This window comes from Nymphalis io, chromosome 18, assembly GCF_905147045.1.
Source record: "Nymphalis io chromosome 18, ilAglIoxx1.1, whole genome shotgun sequence".
Lineage (NCBI taxonomy): Eukaryota > Metazoa > Arthropoda > Insecta > Lepidoptera > Nymphalidae > Nymphalis > Nymphalis io.
In genome coordinates, this window is record NC_065905.1 from 11700884 (window position 1) to 11721240 (window position 20357).

The 20357-nt window shown below is 36.6% G+C and overlaps 4 protein-coding genes across 4 annotated transcripts; 2 read left to right on the forward strand and 2 right to left on the reverse strand.

Moving 5' to 3' along the window:
* Positions 1 to 10: 10 nt before the first annotated feature.
* Positions 11 to 2403, reverse strand: LOC126775378 (small nuclear ribonucleoprotein Sm D3). Its single transcript, XM_050497257.1, has 2 exons — positions 1958 to 2403; positions 11 to 507 (listed from the first exon to the last, which is right to left on the reverse strand). Exons 1-2 carry the CDS (start codon positions 2265 to 2267, stop codon positions 425 to 427), a joined length of 393 nt encoding a protein of 130 aa, XP_050353214.1. The 5' UTR covers positions 2268 to 2403; the 3' UTR covers positions 11 to 424.
* A 249-nt stretch (positions 2404 to 2652) lies between these two features.
* Positions 2653 to 5956, forward strand: LOC126775375 (zinc finger protein 697-like). Its single transcript, XM_050497253.1, has 5 exons — positions 2653 to 2909; positions 3011 to 3352; positions 3971 to 4488; positions 4624 to 4684; positions 5131 to 5956. Exons 1-5 carry the CDS (start codon positions 2754 to 2756, stop codon positions 5248 to 5250), a joined length of 1197 nt encoding a protein of 398 aa, XP_050353210.1. The 5' UTR covers positions 2653 to 2753; the 3' UTR covers positions 5251 to 5956.
* A 1153-nt stretch (positions 5957 to 7109) lies between these two features.
* Positions 7110 to 10979, reverse strand: LOC126775376 (alpha-ketoglutarate-dependent dioxygenase alkB homolog 7, mitochondrial). The gene is made up of 5 exons (XM_050497254.1): positions 10727 to 10979; positions 8763 to 8947; positions 8324 to 8497; positions 7889 to 8013; positions 7110 to 7541 (listed from the first exon to the last, which is right to left on the reverse strand). Exons 1-5 carry the CDS (start codon positions 10833 to 10835, stop codon positions 7370 to 7372), a joined length of 765 nt encoding a protein of 254 aa, XP_050353211.1. The 5' UTR covers positions 10836 to 10979; the 3' UTR covers positions 7110 to 7369.
* A 213-nt stretch (positions 10980 to 11192) lies between these two features.
* On the forward strand, positions 11193 to 15227 carry LOC126775374 (uncharacterized). The gene is made up of 5 exons (XM_050497252.1): positions 11193 to 11799; positions 12736 to 13033; positions 13160 to 13295; positions 13483 to 13782; positions 14524 to 15227. The coding sequence occupies exons 1-5, from the start codon at positions 11490 to 11492 to the stop codon at positions 14755 to 14757; spliced, it is 1278 nt and encodes a 425-aa protein (XP_050353209.1). The 5' UTR covers positions 11193 to 11489; the 3' UTR covers positions 14758 to 15227.
* The last annotated feature ends 5130 nt before the right edge of the window (positions 15228 to 20357 follow it).

Sequence of the window (20357 nt, forward strand, 5' to 3'; positions counted from 1 at the left end):
CCTTATATCACAAGTAGCATAATGCCACTCCACACACTGCACGTACAGGATATATATAAAATGCTAATATAACTCACAAGTCCGTCTCACTCTTGAGTCAATACTTTGGCAATTTACTACTATTTTGTTGAATTAAATTACTATACTCTTATCTTAAGTATCTACGAGTCAATTATTGTAGTAAATTCAAATGCTTTCTAGAGCTGGTTTTAATTATCATATCCTAACAAGTATTTGAACATTTGAATCAAGAAACAGATTATGTATGATACAAAATATAAATTTTCAGCAATTCCTCTTAATATCCTTGCTACTAAAATATATCAATAATTTAGTAGCCAAATCAGATTTCCTAGGTTTGTTGCTGTTTGCAAATATTTATTTAGAGTGTAGGAGGGAGATGAGATTAATCTTAAAACTATAGTTATCGTCTAGAAGGTCCGGAGCCACCTTGCCAGCCTCCACGATGGCCGCCACCTCTACCACCTGCTCGTCCTCGACCAGCAGCTAAAACATAAATATTTTATGTATAAAATACATCCTTTTTATATCTGTATTTATGGATTCTAATTGAACCCAAAAGTGACATAAATAATACCACTTGCCCCAATACATCACAATTGTTACAATAGCCTTTTTTATGATTATTATTATTATTGAGATAATAGACAGTTAGCATATAAAGTCAAACTAGATATTTAAACAATGTAGTAGGCAGTGTTTTCAATGAAACTTTAGCACTGAGAGAGTGAAGCTGTGTGAAACAAAGGGGCTGCAGTGCCAGGCAGTTGAGATTTGAATTGTCTTTAATTTTAATTCAGTAATTATTTTAGCTAAGCACATTTTACTAAAGCCAAGATAGGGTAGTTCCTGGTAAAGTTTTTGTTACCTACTAACATATCAAATTAATTTAATAAAATTATTTAACTTTTCATCCAACCATAAATTTTTTCTGTCAAAACATTCCATAGACCTGAAAATGGGTACAGGTACTTATACTATTATGAGTGAAAGTCTATCACATAAAATATTTAAGGTCAATTATGCAATTTCTAGTAAACAATGAGTGTGATTGTAAGAATTAGTTCTGAAAATCTTCAATGTGTATCCACCAACCAGCATTCAAGTAGTGTCAAAAAGGAAAATAGGTTTTGATTCAGCAGTGAGGCATTTACAGGCTGTTCCTTTAACGGATTTTCAGTGTGACACTAAAATAAATGTTGGGTTCCTTTGTGTTTTATGGTAAAAATATGTAAATTTTTAATTTTTAAATTGGTTACCAACCACAGATTCCATGATATTATATCCCTTGTGCCTGCTATGATACACTACTTCCCCTACCCAACAAACAAAACAAAACAAGAAAGATTTTCCTGTATACCGGAATACAATGGATAATGCAATTACAAAATGTTAGGTTTTAATTTTTTTTATGTTATAGGCAGGTGGACGGGCAAATGGGCCACCTGATGGTAAGTGGTAACCACCCGCCCATAGACATAGACATTGACAAAAAATATTAATGATTCCTTACAACGCCAATGCGCCACCAATCTTGGGAATGAATATGTTAAGTCCATTGTGCCTGTAGTTACACTGGCTCACTCATCCTACAAACCTGTACGCAACAATACTAAGTATTGCTGTTTAGCGAGAACATAAAATATCTGATGAGTGGGTGGTAGAATATCAGCATTAAACTCTACCACCTAGAGTTAAATGTAAGCTTAAGTATTATAATGTACATCTTTTCATTTAAAAAAATTCTGAAGAACTAAATAAGATTATAATTGATATTTTAAGCTAAGGAATGGTGTACTTGATGATTATAATAAAGAAAAAATGCAGAGTTAGTAACTAGCTAGTGGATAACAAAGATTGATTTTTGATTTGTTTACAAACAAATCACAATATCTAACATTTGTATTATTTATGAAAACTATCATTTAAGACCGACCTTGCGCTCGTAATATAGCGCTCTTCCCACGCCCAGCCGTGGGCTTATTCCCTTGTCGTTTAAACATAGGTGCATTCTTCAGCATATCAGGTAATATTAGGAAACGAATTTTGGATCCTCTGATGTATACATTCTCGAGCTGAGCAACTCTGCCATCTCTATATGTGACCGTCACCTGCGTCATCTGGCAATTCATGTTATCTTCAGCTTCGATCAGCTTTCCGCGGTAAACTTCACCGGTGTTTGTTTCGCAGGTCACTATATGGCCCTCAGCCTCATGTAATACCTTAATAGGCACACCAATAGACATTTTAAAAGATTTAAAAACACAAAACCACACACAAGCTTATTTAATATATAGTAATTCTGAGATGAAAGCAGATATAAATTTTATTTCACTGATGAATAGAAATTGCAAATAAACTATGGCGGCGAACTAGCGGACGACATACCACAGACTAAAAAAAAAGTAATAATAAAATGAATATTACAAAACTACACTTTTATTAAATAATAAAGCAAGAGATAAAAATAAATATTTAGGATATTCGTAATTTATTTTTAAAAACAAAATATTCAACATTTTTACAATTTTGTGGAAATTATTTTCTTGATTTCATATAAAAGCAAACTGTCAACGTCACTGATAAAGCTGAACTTGAAGTTGGAACAATTGTCAATGTCAATCGGTCGCAACACAGCGTCAGCTACCTATCTAGTAGTGTTATTGCCATTTGCCGCTAATAAAAATAATTTTTATTAGCTAAACTATGAGAATATAGTTTATTTAACAAAAATGGCACCAATTACATTAAAAGTGGAGAATGAAACAGAATCATGTTCCGTGTGTGGAGGTGGCGGTGATCTGTTCACTCCTGAAGAACACGACGCGGGCGCACCGCCGATGCAAGTTCCCCTGCGGGCAATGCTCTTGCACATAAACAATAATAAGGTAAAAACTGCTAATTTAATAAGATTAAATGTTACTAAATACATCGTATAATCTTAATAACAATAATTGTATTGCATGTTAAGTGGTGACTTTGCTTGTAGGTAGTTCCTGAAGGTAAATTATGTGTAAGCTGCGTTCGTCGTGCAATAGAAGCTTATGAGTTTAGTACGGCATTGAGTACCCGAGCAATGCCTCCTTTAAGTGAAAAAATTCGGGCTCTACGAAGGAGACTCCACGAGCTTACCCAGAAAATAGACGTATTTATAGTTGTAGGTGGTCCCGGTGTTAATTCGGGAGGAGCTTATAGTGAGGATGATATTATAATGGTGGAACGAGATGCATTGGCAGCAGCAGCTGCAGCTGATGATGAAGATCTTGAAAAGGCAAGAAATGCTTGTGGAGAGGCAGTATATCAATGTTCAATATGCCCTATGTCATTCCAGGTTAGTACTATTAAAAATTTGTTCAGAACATGCTGTCTGTCTATTTCATAATGAAATAATTTTTTTTTTGATTGCATAAGTAGGTGGACTAGCATATAGGCCACCTGATGGTAAGTGGTCACCAATGCCCATAGACATTGGTACTATAAGAAATGTTAACCATCGCCAATGTGCCACCAACCTTGGAAACTAAGATGTTATGTCCCTTATTCCTGTAATTACACTGGCTCACTCAACCTTCAAACCGGAACACAACAATTATACCAAGTACTGCTGTTTTGCGGTAGATATCTGTTGAGTGGGTGGTACCTATCCAGACGAGCTTGCACAAAGCCCTACCACCAGTAAAATAAGTCTGTCAAAACATAAATTAAAGTGTACAACTGCATTTCGACATTTAGTTAACACTAAATACTATCTAATTATCTTTTAACTCTATAGTTACAGACACACCATTACAGTTACAGGGTTTTTATATGTAAATGTGATGAAATTTTCCTGTGATATTAATCCATTATAAATAATTAACTATTTTGAAGTCTACTAATTTTAAAATGAAATGAAAAAGTGTTCTTTCTATGTACACATCACTACTACACTCTGAGCGGTTCGTTCCAGCAAGCCAGCGAGTACCGCGCACACATCGCCATCCACCCGGGCGGCGCGCGCCACTCGTGCTGGACGTGCGGCGCGCAGTTCAACAGCCGCGACGCGCTGCGCGACCACACCACGCTGCACGCCGCCGCTCTCAGCCTCGTCTGCCAGCTCTGCAACGTCACGTGCCACAGCGGCGCGGAGATGCGGCGCCACGAGGCGAGCTGCGCGACGTGCCCGCTGTGCGCGCTGCAGTGCCCGTCGCGCGCGGCGCTGGCGGCGCACGCGCGGCGCTCGCACGGCGACGAGCCGCCGCTGCTGTGCGCGCTGTGCTTCCGCACGCTGGACGACCGCGCGGCGGGCGCGGCGCACGCGCTGGCGCACCGCCAGGCCGAGCGCTTCGTGTGCGGGTACGACGCGTGCATCCTGCGCTTCGCGAGCCGCGGCGACCTGCTGGCGCACATCCGGCGCAGCCACGCGCGCGCCGAGCCCGCGCCCGCGCCCGCGCCGCCCCCCCCCACGTGCGCGCACTGCGGCCGCACGTACGTAGGCCCTCCGTCCTCACCTTCACAGTCGACATTAAACGCTTCAAAAACTCGGATTAGTAGTAAATGAATTGATTCACAGTTGGCCGTGTCCCCCTCACACAAAACTAACTACGCTTTATCGATGTGCAGGTTCGGCTCCGTGGCCGCCATGAAGAGACATGCGCGCGTGCATCGAAAGGAGATTCAACAGGTTACTTGTCGCTTCATCTTATAATATATTAGTAGCATGAGTAATAGTATGACCATTCGGTTATTTTTATACATAACTACATACCCGTCTCACCTCCAAGTAGAATAAAGATCTACCTAAAGCCATAATGACTTCGATACATCCCTAAATCTTCCTCATGAATCACTACGTCCAATGGTGAGAGCTGTATGAATCTCTGAATCTCTGAAATCGCTGTATGCAAGCTCTGTGATTCCATTTGGTAGTTTTTGAGTTTTTTCGCATTCAGACATGGGACAGCCCTGGGCATTGTTTTATAACTAATGTGAGGTATACATTAGTTATAAAACAAACAATGCGTCGTTCAACGTATAGCACTATTGAATGATGTTCCACAGAATAATAATATTTATTGTATATTCAATGCAGGCTTTAAGTAAAACAAACCTTATAAACATATTTTTCAGGAATCCGATTGGCAGATAGAGGGTGAGGCATTGGAAACCTTGGACGCCATGGAAGGGATGGAGGTATTGGAAGGTGACGTGGAGTATCTTGAAGTTGAAGCCCTTGATGAATTTGAGTAAATAAACTACATATTAATATGTACTAATAGTGCCCTGCGATTATCATTACATACTAAGTTCATGCCTTTAAATGATCCTCTTTATCTCACAGGAGACCAGGCTTCCATAAATAAACCCCACAGTATATTATATGATTCGTATTACTTGACAAAGTGACCTTATGACCACAGGTCATAGATAATAAGTGCACCAGCCTATAGACCATATATAGTAGAAAATGCTTGTAATTTGTAGTTAAAAAATAATTTTGTTGCATTATGCAAGACCTCGCTACAAGTGTGTGCACAGCTTCTCACATCAACTGTGCGAATTTATGGACAGAACACACTGATCGCGACGCAAGACTAATTTTTTAATATATTATCGTGCTGTACGAATATTATTTGTGAAGTTTCATGATAACCGTGAATGTCTACATTGATACAATTTTCAACTCTAAACATAGATATGTTTCGGGTCTACATTCAGTTAAAGTATGTTTCGATGTTCTTTATAATTCTTATAATACTCCATCCCAATACGTGGCTCGGTCGCGTAGTTGTGTTGAATCCTTTACTGTCTGTAGTAAATTTGACAGTTGCCAAGTCGAGAGCATCTCGAAGTAGATAATGTTTCTGTGTATAAATGTCAACGCAAACACGTTATTTAGTCTATTGAAATGTAAGTTAAGCGGAATTTGTGTTATTTTGAAATAAATATTACTATAATTAAATTTGTTGTTTTTTATTAATTTCAGCACGTGACTTATTTATCTTTACTTTAAACATGCATCGATTTTTGTTAATAACTCGACTATTATTTCTATAAACATAAATATATTCTTGTGCCAAGCCAAAGGCACGCCACGACAACTGAAGCCGGAACTGTGACCAATACTGACGTAACATTCGAATTACAAAAGAACTTTTTACCCGATCGGCTCATTTCGGAACGTCACGTCCGTGAGATTAAACAAGGGTAGGTAGGGTAGGTATGGCAACCCGAATAACGAGTGATGGTGGGTCCATGGCAACTGGAAAATAACAGTTGGGATAAAGGAAAAGTTATTGAGATAAAAATATACGTTCGTTTATTCTTATATTGTTATTATTATTACCAGCCGTTTCACTTGTATGTATGTTGTACTATGAACAACCGTAGTAATACTTTTTCCTCAAATGAAGTATTTAATCATATATATACAATATCTAAATCTACAATCGATAACTACACTCTTTTTTAAAATTGTATATTATTGTATTTTTTATGCGGACGAGCAAATGGGTCACCTGATGGTAACTGCCCATAGACGTTGGCGAGGTAAGAAATACTAACTATTCTGATGTATCGCCATTGCGCCACCAACATAGGGAACTATTACAACATCTCAGTTCCTAAGGTCCCAGTCCCTTGCGCTCATAGTTACACTGGCTCACTCACCTGTCAAACCGGAACGCAACAATACTAAGTATTGCTGATTAGCAGCAGAATATCTGATGAGTTTATGGTACCTACTCAGACGAGCTTGCACAAAGCCCTACCACCAGTAATGATACCACTTGATGATAATGATCATAATTGCGTTATGAGCTTTATTTATTTTATTTTTTTTAATATTTATTATGGATTATTTTTTATCATATAGGACCGAGATAGCTTTGAACTCGGGCTAGCACTACTGAATTTTTATGTTTACTGCGGTGAAGGAAAACATCGTGAAAAAAGAATACTGTAACTGAAATACGTTCAACATAAGAAGGAAGATCATCTATACCGAAAATAAAAAGAAACCCATTCGGCACATCGCAGTCGATACTTATCACATATTCAACAAGTCGGTGATTCGTATTTGTGAAAAACTTGTAAAAAAAAACATTCAATCAACATTAACAAGGTTTATTTTTCATATATTATTTTAATTTACTAAAAACTACATCAATATATTTTTAAGGTAATACAAAAAGGTTATAAAAATATATCACTTAGTTATTTACACTAATTGTAATAATACTAATTTCAAAGATATACAAATATGTCCGAGCAAGTTTAGATACGAAAACATAATTCCGTTATACCTAATACAGGTGTGGTAATAAAGATATTTCTTTAAATGAATTATTACAAAACGAAGGGCAAAGAATCAGTTCGGGAGGCTACTCGGGCCGTCGCGCGGCGCGGCCGGCCGCTCGCGACAGATGACGGCGACGCGGCGCCGGCGCCGCACGGGCGCGCCGCGCCACTCGCCCCCCGCGCCCCCCGCGCCCGCCGCGCCCCGCAGCACCGCGTGGCTGAACGCGTAGCGCGCCACGCCGCTGCAACACGCGCCGACCGCGGGCGAACACTCTTATTACATCCGTACACAATGTGATGGCCGAAAGGAGATGTATTTGATCCAAATATGCATTTTTCTTTATTATTTATACATTAAAATAAATTAATTGTGAGCACCTCTCGCGAGAAGACGGTGCGATGCAAAAAACAGTAAAACCTTGCCGTAAACGATCTTTAGGTGATCACCGCGCGAACAGTTGATCTAATTTCGAACTCTTTAAGAGTTCGAAATTAGATCTCGTATCTACTCGCGTTAACCTTTAAGTTCGTCACAGCGTACAACGTGGACAGAAACAGGGAGATAAATGTTTTAATAATGAACACTAACGTCATGACATAGAGACACCTCCGCTGCAGCAGCGCGTCTAGCGCGAGGTGCGGGCGTTGCTCGTGCGTGAGTCGCATCACCGCGCTCGACAGCAGGCACAGACCCGCAATAGTGTCGCCGCAGAACTGCATACATAATCGGTAGGCGGGAGCGGTACATTTTAAAACATTTTCACTTGTGTCTTTGTGTACAGGTTATTACAGAATAAATAATTGTATACCTGAGTATGAGTATTTAATTATATTTTATAATCATATGTGGCAAAACTTCACATTTCTGTCATATGATCTTTAATAATAATAAGATTCCTTTGATTGACGATAAATCACTCTTTAAACAGTTCAATTATATTGATTTACTATGAGTACTATATACGATATATATATTTAGTAAAAGTCGAACAGAATATGTCATAGAAGGAACTATCGGACTCACTCTGACCGCGTCGACGTGCGGGCGGATGTGTCCGGCGGGCGCCAGGTCCAAAACGTGCGCGTGCGGCAACAGCTCCGCGTGCGGCGGGAACGCCACCGCGCGCACGCGCGCCAGTACCTCGCTGTTGGTTGCGTTCCACTTACTGCGCTCTGTCTCACGATAACCTTCGATCGCCTACAGTTTGTTCATTATTATTTTTTTGACACTAAAATGTATTGATAAAGAGTACTCTTGGACATTACTAACTTTCTCTGTTCTTAGAGATGCTTCCACTATACCTTTATCATATAAATACCTGTATTATTTTCTTGTAAATTAAAAATAAACCTTTCATTTAGACCATTTATAATAAATCATAGTAACAATTAACAGCTAAAACTTCTTAAAGAAGCAATGAAAAGATATGTATTACATGACTACATCATGATCCCGAACTCACATTATCCCAATGATCGAACTCGTAGCGCATGCGTTTTAACTGTGGTTCCACTTCTGCAAGCAGAGCAGCTTCCTCTTCTTCAGTTACAAAATTGGGCAGCACTCGCATATGTTGCAACACAGTAGCGCGCAACTCTGCCTCCTCGTCCTCCTTCCATGATGGTAATATTTCAACCAGATTTGGGTCTATTTACACAATATAAATACAGTAAAGCAAAGTTTAACCGCGTTTCGCGTCACGACTTAAATATAAAAAAATATATATGTATATAATAAAAAAAGGGCAATTAATTAAATTTAATATACTCCTCGTATTTACTACAAGTGCCTAGTACTTTGCAAAAGTAATTATATTTTTTTAAGATTTTAATTATCAAATACTAATACAATAGAGTGCGCTAATGCATTATGGATCATTAATATTATTTAAAAAAAACTTGTTTGTCACTTCGGCTAAATTTTATTTTCAGTACTAAATAAACTATATGTTTAACTTGTTTACGTATTCGCCCTTCGGTTGGAGACAGGAGTAGCAGAACAAAACGTCTTACGAGACTAAAGGCATGACATGGCAAGGGCCCAATGCGCGTTACTTTGAATATTTCCAAACTAGTCTAAAGCTTTCCCATCGGCACCGACGGTATTCATTACTGTTGCTGTAATTTAAGGCGAAACAACAAACAGTTGCGTACAGTACCATCGGAGTGGAACAATACCGTCCAACCATTACATGGGCTCGTTTCAATGAATATACAAAATATTATTTTTTATCTTTTGAAAATATCAAAAAAAAGCCGAGATGGCCCTGTGGTAAAAACGCGTGAATCTTAACCGATGATCGTGGGTTCAAACTCGGGCAAGCACCACTGAATTTTCATGTGCTTAATTTGTGATTATAATTCATCTCGTGCTTTACGGTGAAGGAAAACATCGTGAGGAAACCTGCATGTGTCTAATTTTACTGAAGTTCTGCCACATGTGAATTCTACCAACCCGCATTGGAGCAGCGTGGTGGAATAAGCTCCAAACCTTCTCCTCAAAAAGAGGAGAGGAGGCCTTTAGCCCAGCAGTGGGACATTCACAGGCTGTTACGGAAAATATCAGGAATCGTCTCTTTGTCAATTTCGTTTAAATATATTTATTATTAAATAAATCGTAATGTTCATATTGTTAACAAAAACAAACGTACAAATGTTTGTGTTACGTTAACAAGTCCCCGTTGCCCAATCAATTAGTAACTATTTGGGCACCTTCAATTTCTTTTCGCTTTTTTTCCTCCCAAATCATTTGCTATTTTAGTGAGTTAGCTAGTTAGAAAGCCTGCATCAATGCGAACCATAACTTGGAGTCTCTGGTCACTTGCCAAAGTCAATCAATATTTACGCAACGTTCGCATTGAATGATACGTACAAAAATAAAATACATCTTTACACGTTTTCTATATTAGCACATATTCATCGTAGTATATAGCCAACAGAATTAACTACTCATTTTTTTAATTTCTTGCGGTCTGGTCTTCGATTTAAGCAAATGTTCGGACAATCGTGGTTCGGACTTCGGATTAACGCGGGACTAGTGTACCAGCAGAAGTAAAAATAGCTAAGCATAAATGTTAACAATATCTTGACTAGGTTGTTAAACTTTGATTTAATTGATTGATTGACGTTACATACTAACTCGTAACTCGTCAGTCACGCTTTCACGGCTAAACTACTGTAGCGATTTTGATGAAATTTTGTGAGAAGCAAGCTTGAAGCTACAGCTGCTAGAAGCTTGAAGGTACAGAGGCTACTTTTTTAGTCCAAATACACAAGCTAAAAGCAAGTTAAATTAATTCATTATGACAATTATACAACTCTCAAAACGAAAATGTTACGAAATTGTTTAAATGTTCTGTGCCTTTTATTTGATTAAATAAATAAAATGTCTTAATAAATAACTACGATTATTTTATTAGTTCGATACCTGATAGTTTTTCAATCTCACGATTTGCTTGAACTTGTACACTAAAGTTTTTAAATAATGACGTCTTTATTTTGCAATTCTTAAGAACACTAAAAGTGAGAAACCTCATAGCGTGTACCACTTTGTGAGCCTCTGACTTGTTTAAAATTAAATCGGACGTGACAAAATGATCACGTTTAGTTTTATTATTTGAAAATTATATATTTAGAATTAGGCAAAAGTGGTAAAATTAACCTATAAACATTTATTTTGAAAGAAGTTGTCACTACAAATGACAATCAGCTGTGCACTTTTTTTATATGGTAATACATTAAAGGATTAGATTTGTAAAATAAATTTTTATATTATTACAAATATTAAATTAATTATTCAAATGCCCATTCTTATATATTTTTTATTTTTTTGTGCTCGATTAGAAATCTAAAAATAAACTTATAGTTTTGAAGTATATACCTCTAACGGGTCTTCCATAATGTACACACGTTTTACTTAACATTTTAAATGTCAGCTGTATAGTGCCAAAATCAAAAACATTTAAATTCCTAGCTCCGGTTTTTGAAGGAAGTACACAATAACTTGTAACCTGTTATATAAAAGATACCTAATTTATATAAAATTGCGATTGCAGTCTGTATGCACTTTCCAAAATCAATATCGCATTGAAATCAATAAAGGTGTCAAGGTGCTCGGTTATTTAAGATGTACGTCAATTTATGGAAAACACAGATCCAGTATTACAATAAACGTTATAAAGTGATATGAAATGAATTATACTACCTCAATGATGGAGAATCTTCCTGATGAATTGATCATGATGATATTTAGTTATATTAGCGCCCTTGAACTGAGCTTGGTGATGTCCAGAGTATGCAAAAAATGGAATAGTATCATTAATTCTCGTATTATCAGAATCAAACGCGCAGAGCATTATAAAAAACTACATAAGGGCTTACAAGTGATCCTCGTTACAGACGCGGAATCTTCGATTCAAAAGTCTGAAATACTGATATCTTACGCTATTCGCTTAACGCCGCGCTTACGCGAGCTCACAATAAACAGTGACTTTCCACTTGGTGAGAATTTAACGTAACATTGCGTTTTTAGTGCCTTACTTTATTTAGTAGTGGTTACCTGTGAAGACATAATTATTACAAACTGTATATTAGGTCTAGTTGTTATGCTGCAGAACCTGCAAACAAGTGCACTTCTGTATACTCAATATAAAATTTCTTGCGCAGCTGCCTAGTCTACTTAGGAATGGCCACCAACCGTCAGCAGGATATTTATTATTAAAGTACAATTGAAATTGAAAAATAAATTTTACATATCATTTTTTAAAATATTTATTGGTTTCATTTTATAACTCATTTCTCAAGGAAATGAGTTTATTTAATCTATTAGTTTCATTAATTTCATATATGTAAGCTGACAGAATGAGGGGCCATGTTTCAATTGTGTTATGTTATTAAGCAATAAATGAATATTTTGGAATATTTATTTAATTTTTCTCCGATAATATCAAATTATACAACACACAGTTTAGTATATTTATTTAAAAATTACACATAAATTCAAATATTTGCAAAATAAAATTGGTACTCATTTCTATAAAATTACAAATTGGTGATATATATATATATATAATATATATCCTCTTACAACCCGGGTTCAAGTACAAGACGAAGGCGGCTAGTGCAGAACATTCTTCCCGACTGTACTGGCTGTCATCACGTTTGGACTCTACTACCACTTACCATCAGGTGGAGTAGTCTCTTACCCTCCCGGCTAATATAAAAAAAACAAAATATCACCTTCATTAACAAATGCCTTCAATTGTTATAGGTATTTCTAATTTCGAAAAAGTATTAGTTCTTATGTATGTGATTGAAAGAGAAGATGCCTAACCCTAATTACAAAGTTTAAATATATAACGCTATGGAAATTGTACTTTAAAAATCGACAAAGTAATAGTTTGACGAGTGGTTTTATTTTGTAATATTTAATTTCAGATAAAAATAGTTTCAAATCCCTTTCATTGTTGGTACATTTGCGTCACCTGGATGTCTTCGCAAAGAAGCAATTTTTGAACAGGGACACCCACATTAACCAAGGCATAAATTCACTGATCATCAATGAGACAATAAGCAGTACCTTTCTGACAAATTTAAGACGAAACGACATATCTTCATTTCACATGTACGGTAGAGCAGATCACTTCATTCCCAGGGAAATGGACTGTTTCCTCAACATACATGCTGCTCAGCTGCGGGATCTTACATTAAGATGTTCAGAAATGACAGATGCAAGGTATTATTTATACAACTTAATAGATTTTAATTTTCATTCACAAAGTTTTTCTTTTTATAAACAAGGTTAAAAATATATGTTTGCATATAAAAACAATAAATGTATTAGTTAATAATGTTTGTTTAGGTTCCGGGTGTTGACACGCTGTGTGAACCTGTTGTCGCTGCAGCTCTACATGTGCCCACTGCTGACTAAGCATGGTATCATGCCGATTGTAAACCTGCCAGCACTGCAACGGCTGCATCTCACTGGCACCGTTTTGGTGAACTTAATAAACTATCCCAGTTTGCCTTCCTCGTGTAGCTAAAACATTTCTTAATATCAGAAATAATGCATAAAAAGCATATTTCGTAGCTCAAACAAACGATCATATTGTACCCGATTCTATGTCATATCATCGAGCTCGAAATCGCTCCCGTCACACAAACGCCATAAACGCTCGGCCGCAGCTCCGGAGCCGAGGCCTGCAGGAGCTCATCAAGCGCCTGCCGCCGCTCGTGCTGGACCTGAACCTGAGCGGCTCGCACTTCGACGGCTCGCACTGCGGCGCGCTGGCGCTGCGCCTGCCCCGCCTGCGCGCGCTGGAGCTGTGGCGCTGCCGCCTGGAGCGCGCCGCGCTGTTCAAGCTGGCGCGCCGCCTGCCCGAGCTGGCGCGCCTCGACACCGACGTCGAGCTCAAGCTCGCGCAGATCAAGGAGCTGGAGCGCCACCCCGCGCTCACTCGCCTGCGCTGCCGCTGGAAGGGAATTGTAAGCTGCCGTGTGTGACGGACCCCGAGGAGACTTAGTACTCGGGCCGAGCGTTATCATGACGTCACACTCTCCCGACATGTCTATTAGTAACATTGTCCCAGTCGATGCCCGGTTTTCTAGGCTGATATGTTACTTGATGGTCCTACTGAGCTATCTCCCTGTTCTATTACATGTATCTCTCTCCGGGTTGCTCCCATACTGACCTTACTGACCTTAGATCGTCCGGCTTAAGATGCACTATGATGAGTACTCCTTTGAAGATTTTTTCACATTTGTGTTGGCTCGGAGGTACGTGATGACCAAGGATAAGTAAATTTCCTGTGGGAGGCAACTATATTCCAACCACATTTAATTTTATGATTATCGAACTGCCTAAAGCTTAGCAAAACATCAAAGTACACTCCAGTTTGCCGGTGACGTTCATTTTTGCAAAAAACGTCTGTCTCGAAAAGTCACTTGCTGTTCAACTAAACTGGAATTGCATTAAACTAACAGATGACAAATGAATTGAAAGTCAAGACCTGAAAGAACTTGGCCAACTTGGATTGAATATAGGGCCGACTTTGTAACCTCCTGTATGTTATGTCGATAAATTGTGTTTGTGTGCAAAATAATATAAACAAATAAAATGACAACATCCAGTGATCAGGTCATGAAGCGTCTTTATATAAACGTGTGCTATTATTTTATGTGTAATGAATGTATAATATAATCAATAAAATATTTTTCCCTTCCCAGGTTAGAACAACTCTGAACTTAACCTCCTCCTTGCAAGTGTACTCTGGTAGCTTCCTCCGCAACTCGTCCGAAGGTCCCTCGGCGGAGCTGTTCTATTTCTGGACGAGGGACACTCCCCTCCCAGAGCAGTCCGAGTCATCGCTTCCGACTCTCCTGCTGGAATTTCCCTGTCTGGGCTTCAAGAACATAGCCTGTGAACAAAATGATTACATGACGCCTGTGGACTCAGACTAAATTATCGAACTAAACACGGCATTAAGAAATGTAATCAGTGAATTTGAGACTGAACTATTTCTATTTGTGAGTTTATCGTAACAAAATGGCCTAGAGTTTTATTTTCATCACAATCATGATTTAGGCTGGAGCAATGAATATCAAATATTGATGTCAATACTCATTGTACTCTTTATGTATGTATGTTTGTGAATGGCCGAGCTCCCCAGGTCCTAGGTCGGGCCGGTAAAATGTTACTGGAGGTTTTTCTGTTAAGAGCAGCCCGGTGCTAAGACGGGGCACTGATACTTCGCCTCGTCAGTCGGCCCCGCCAGCAGCTGGGCGGACTGATTGCGCCAACGTAACATAGATGTCGCTCGATGTGTCGATATATTTATATTCAACGTTATTTAGCAAAAAAAAAATGTATAAATAACAATTCGATGTTATATTCAAGTTTCAGTGTCTGTAATAAATATTTAAAAGAAATATGTTGGTTTTTTGTATTTCGAAGATATTAATAACAAAATTTACGTACTTACTTATATTACGTCGTGTGTTTAAAACGTAAGTAATTTTGTCATGGACACCTTATAATGATCGGTAGCTAGTTTCACTTATATGAGCTATTTCTTACATACTTGGTTATATATATATATATATATATATATATATATATATATATATATATATATATACTCATATTTATATATAAAGATATATATGTATAAATGTCATGTCATGTACGTGTTCCTAAATGATTGAGACAATTGTTATGAAACAGTCGAGTTGGGTCCCGAGAATGGTCCCGGCTGAAAACACAATAATTTTCCTTTGTAAGTTTGTTCTTTAATATAAACATTCTATAGACCCTTATTTTACCCGTGCGAAGCCGGGGTGCGAAGACGGTCGGGTAGATAATTTTCAAAAAAGCTATGAATACTTTTAAAATCAATTTGATACAGTTAGGAGATTACTTTATCCATAAAAGAGCGTTGTTAAAAAAAAGACGCGCGCTAGTTTAAAACCGCCATCTTGTTGGTGGACAGAAGAGTAAACTAATTAATTCATTAGGTATTGGCGCGACCTGTGATTTCTTGAATGTGTTCAAATGTGTTTTTTGGATTTTTAAGAGTAATTGATTGAGCTATTTACTTAAATTTGTATGATTTGGTGTTCTATTTTTTATTAAAAAGAACAATTCAAGGTTTTCATAAAATCAATTTTTATTTCTGGATAATATACAATAATAATATATTTTTAGTGGATTGCAATAAGAAAGGTTATAATATATAATATATATAATAAGGGTTAGGTTGAACAATTTCATTGACTCTTGTTGTATCTATTACTGCACAAATATTTGAACTGCTTAAGGTGTGGATTTACGTAGTGGCCTTTTTTTTAACGTTGGAAAAACGCATTACGCGTTTCACCCACGGGAACAGTTTGTGGGGCTCGCCGGTGTCCAAGGCGCTGAGTGCGCCCTGAACATCGGAATATCCACTTAAAAATTAGCGGTACCTTTTCCGTCATTACGAGGAGCATTACGGGATGGCTTGCGCATGCTACCGTGACAACGTAAAGTGGCCTTATTTAAGTTGCATCAAAATATTTTTCTCGGTAATCGTTATCGAAAAAACATTTAATGAAATATATGTTAATTTACATCATTCACAGCATTTAATCTTCGATTCAAAAAACATACAAAACATGTCAAAGCAATAGAAATAAATAAGTAAGCTCTCCCTACCACCCTAATCCACCCTATATAAAATATATATAAAAACTAAGCTATTTGTCACGATATTTTCTATTGACATCAACATATAGATGATAGAGCACCAAATGAACCCTCGGCTTATTTTCGTAATAAACATTTCATTATTTTCTTAACGATTTTTACATAATTGATGCGCGTGCCTCGGGAGTACCTCTTTCCTCTGAAATATTGGCAACCGACTTATGGTGATTTACTGATTTTATGCGTATTGTTGTAATTATAATGGTCAATGTCGCATATCACTTTCCGAAATTTCACGACCGAACCGGTTCTTACAGAATAGCCCTACAGACCTATGACACTTTTTTCTGCAAACATTGAGCACAGGGGTGGGAATCTGCGCTAGGCGTATCTGTTGTACATCTCAAATTGCTTAAGATGTTTAATATTTCAAAAAGAGGCATGTGTAATTCAAATGTTGAATTTACGTAGCTATTTCACGATATGAGACTTCTTTACGTCTTATTAATTATATCGTATAGTCTCTGCGAAATAATTAATAATGTAAATCTACACAACAGACGAAGCAATAAAATTGCACAATAATTCTAATTTGGTCACAGCGGTTTATCGCACATTACTGTCGTTGTTGATTACTTGTTTTTATTTACCAATTTGAAATATTCTCTCGTCGTTCAGACTTTTGTCCACAATAATCTTTAGAAAGTGTTCTTTAACAATAAATAAAATATGATTTTTAATTTTGAGTACATTATTAAATTCGATTTCTTTATTCACGCAAAAAAAGTATTTTTATTGCTTTTATTTATTTCCGCGTAATTCATTGAAACAAGCATTTTATTTATTTTATTTTTAATAACAATATCCTTTATAAGCATAAAATAAATATTTCTCAATAGAGTCCCTTATATTATTTAAATATAAAACCACCATGATCCATATCATGTAAAACGGTGGTTTTATTCTTGACTTTATATAGTTCACTATTGAAGTTTACTTATAAGGAAAAAATAAGCTATAAAATGATTAAACATCGAAATATTGACCTTCAAAATGACCTCCTGCGTTATGGAGCGTAGTGAAAACATTTTCAACGCGCTTAATTGGGGAAATAACTAGTAACTACAAGTAACATTTCAGATGTCAGGCATTATAATTTTAAATGACTGCTCTATTCTATACATATTCTTTGAGACTTGCTCCTGGAGGCATTCCATTACATTTTTCATTTATCTCTGTTGTATTCGAATCTACCGATTCGGATCAAGAATCTGCAGAGAACCAGTAAGAAACTCAGTAACTACTAGGTGACGACTGAGTTTTTTTTTACTTTCACCAATAATATTACTTGCAGTACGCCTATTGATATCGTTAATAGAAAAAAATGACGTTTTTGTTAAGCTAGAAGCCATATAAAGTATTATATATTGAGTACAGCTGTGGGAACTAATTCCAAACGGGCTTAATTAAAAGGCAATTCATGTTAACGGAAATTAAGACTAACAAGGATGTTGACCTCAACTTTAGGACTTTAAATTCACGTTACTGCGCCAGCCTTATTTATTACTACAATTTTTAAGACTAAGTGCATTACTGGGCGCGTAAGTGTAAATGCAAGGGGAAAGTTTGTTGGGAATGTGTTATTTGACAGACCATCGTGAGTTACCTAATGTGGTGGTTTTGCCTGGAGGTAGGGCTTTGTGCTCGTCTGGGTAGGTACTCATCAGATATTCTACCGCAAAATAGCAGTACTTAGTGTTGTTGTGTTCCGGTTTTAAGGGTGAGTGAGCCAGTGTAATTACAGACACAAGGGACATAACATCTTAGTTCCCAAGGTTGGTGGTGCATTGGCGATATAAGCGATGGTTAACATTTCTTTCGATGCCAATGTCTCTCATAGACCATAGACGTTGGTGAACACTTACTACCAGGTGGCCAATGTGCTCGTCCGCCTAGCTATTGTATAAAAAAAATGTTTAATGTCATATATTGATTGTATTTTTTCAATTATATTAGAAAAATATCTATTTAGTCTAGTAGTGATTTTAAACATCTTAAATAACGTTAAACAGGTACATATGTAACATTTTGGGCTTCTTTTAAGTATTTTATTGTATATAATTCGTAAGCCCTTTATTTTAAATTAATAACTTCTTTCGATTCAAGCCGTCTGTAAAGTCTGTCACCTTGTAATAATCAGATTACTTTGATTCCAGTGCATTAACACATTAAATCTGTGCACGCGTATTGCCGCTTGGAATCATTTTGATAAGGTCACTTTAAAATGCGCACTACATACTAAGTGTGTATTAAATAAAGTATATGACGTACTACTGACATTTTGGCACCTATTTAAAAATTCGTTTAAGTTTTTCAATTTAAAGTAGTACTAAATAAAAATATAAAGAGAAAATAAAAAATATATAAAGAGAAATTGGGAGATTAAGAGAATTGACTCTTAAAATTAATTGGCTGCTTGTGTACTGTCCACCAACCCGCACTCGAGCAGCGGGGTGGAATAAGCTTAGAAATAAGGCGAGAAGGCCTTAGCCCAGTTGTGAGATGTGGGTGTGTTTGTATGTTTTGTTACTAAATAATGCTGAGCAAACGAAATAATCTGATTTAACTGGGTGAAGAGTTGATTCAGCTGCGAAGATGTTGGTATAGGGTACGTTTAATTCTGTCACGTTTCCAGCTTTAAAAAAAGTGTCCGCTTATTTTTAAATATTTCTTTTATATTCATAGCGTCCATTTAGCAAGTCTTTGTTTTATTTGTAACATGAATAATACTATTTATTTATTTTTAAGGATCTCCGCCAAAGGATACACACTTACGAATACATTACATCGTGGAATAATGTTTTAAAATATGTATGCTCCTTCAATTAAAGGAGACCACAGCAAGCACATAAATAATGACTAAACAGAAATTAAAAAAATTATTAACTAAATGTTACATAGTGGTACTCAATAAAACATAGGAACTATAAAAAACGTAAACACTGGTTAAACTAAGACTAAATTGTGCAAATGTGAGTTAAGAAATATATAAAAAAGCTACAAAAATTAATATTAAAAGAACGAGTAATAATAAAACTTAAAAATAAAACCTTTAAATAAAAAAAAAAAACAAAACATTATGTTTAATGTAAAAATCAGCAGTGTGCGGTCCGTAGGCCTGCACGGACGAGATCGTCTTAACCAATAGAGTTATATTAAGAGTAGCATTGCGGACAAACGATTCGATCGTTATAAAATTCCTCCGCTGTGACGTAATAATTACAGTAATAAGATTTATAAAAATGCAAAATGATATTGTTTTAATTTAGTTGACCTATGTACTATGCGGGGTACGGCGATGAGCATTTTATAAGCAAACGAGCGCTGCATACCTTGTAATTAACCACATTAATAGCTTTATAAGGTGTTCGTAAATAAAGTGCATTCCATTTAGAAAATACCAGAAACTATTTTAAAATGTTCATGCATAAAAGTTACGGATATTATTATATTTGTAAATAAAGAAATATACAACGAAAAAGTCTCATTCCTCCTTGTGGCGTGATAATCGTTTGTATAATAACATTCAGTAAATACTTTTACCTTGGCCTATCAATAAATTTAAATATTATGATTAAAAACATTGAATAATACGTATTAATAAGGATAAAAAATCTAATTAATCTTTTATAGATGAATCGTGGAGTTAGTATTATACGAATACTAACTGCCAGATAAATCACATAATAATTTAATAGTATTTAATTAACATAACTATGTAAATTGGTGGAAAAGATATTCTATCTTGTATCTATAACTGAGTTTTTTGCTCATTCTTCCTGGTAGAATCTACATTCCCAATAGACTCATCGGTTTA

Coding starts and splice junctions, on each gene's coding strand:
- LOC126775375 (XM_050497253.1), top strand. CDS start 2,754: ATGGCACCAATTACATTAAAAGTGGAGAATGAAACAGAATCATGTTCC. Junction 2,910..3,010: donor TGCACATAAACAATAATAAG/GTAAAAACTGCT, acceptor CTTTGCTTGTAG/GTAGTTCCTGAAGGTAAATT. Junction 4,685..5,130: donor ATCGAAAGGAGATTCAACAG/GTTACTTGTCGC, acceptor CATATTTTTCAG/GAATCCGATTGGCAGATAGA.
- LOC126775374 (XM_050497252.1), top strand. CDS start 11,490: ATGAATTATACTACCTCAATGATGGAGAATCTTCCTGATGAATTGATC. Junction 11,800..12,735: donor AAACAGTGACTTTCCACTTG/GTGAGAATTTAA, acceptor ATTTAATTTCAG/ATAAAAATAGTTTCAAATCC. Junction 13,783..14,523: donor GCTGCCGCTGGAAGGGAATT/GTAAGCTGCCGT, acceptor TTCCCTTCCCAG/GTTAGAACAACTCTGAACTT.
- LOC126775376 (XM_050497254.1), bottom strand. CDS start 10,835: ATGAGGTTTCTCACTTTTAGTGTTCTTAAGAATTGCAAAATAAAGACG. Junction 8,948..10,726: donor TGAGATTGAAAAACTATCAG/GTATCGAACTAA, acceptor TTGTGTAAATAG/ACCCAAATCTGGTTGAAATA. Junction 8,498..8,762: donor AGTTCGATCATTGGGATAAT/GTGAGTTCGGGA, acceptor AACAAACTGTAG/GCGATCGAAGGTTATCGTGA.
- LOC126775378 (XM_050497257.1), bottom strand. CDS start 2,267: ATGTCTATTGGTGTGCCTATTAAGGTATTACATGAGGCTGAGGGCCAT. Junction 508..1,957: donor CGCTATATTACGAGCGCAAG/GTCGGTCTTAAA, acceptor TTTATGTTTTAG/CTGCTGGTCGAGGACGAGCA.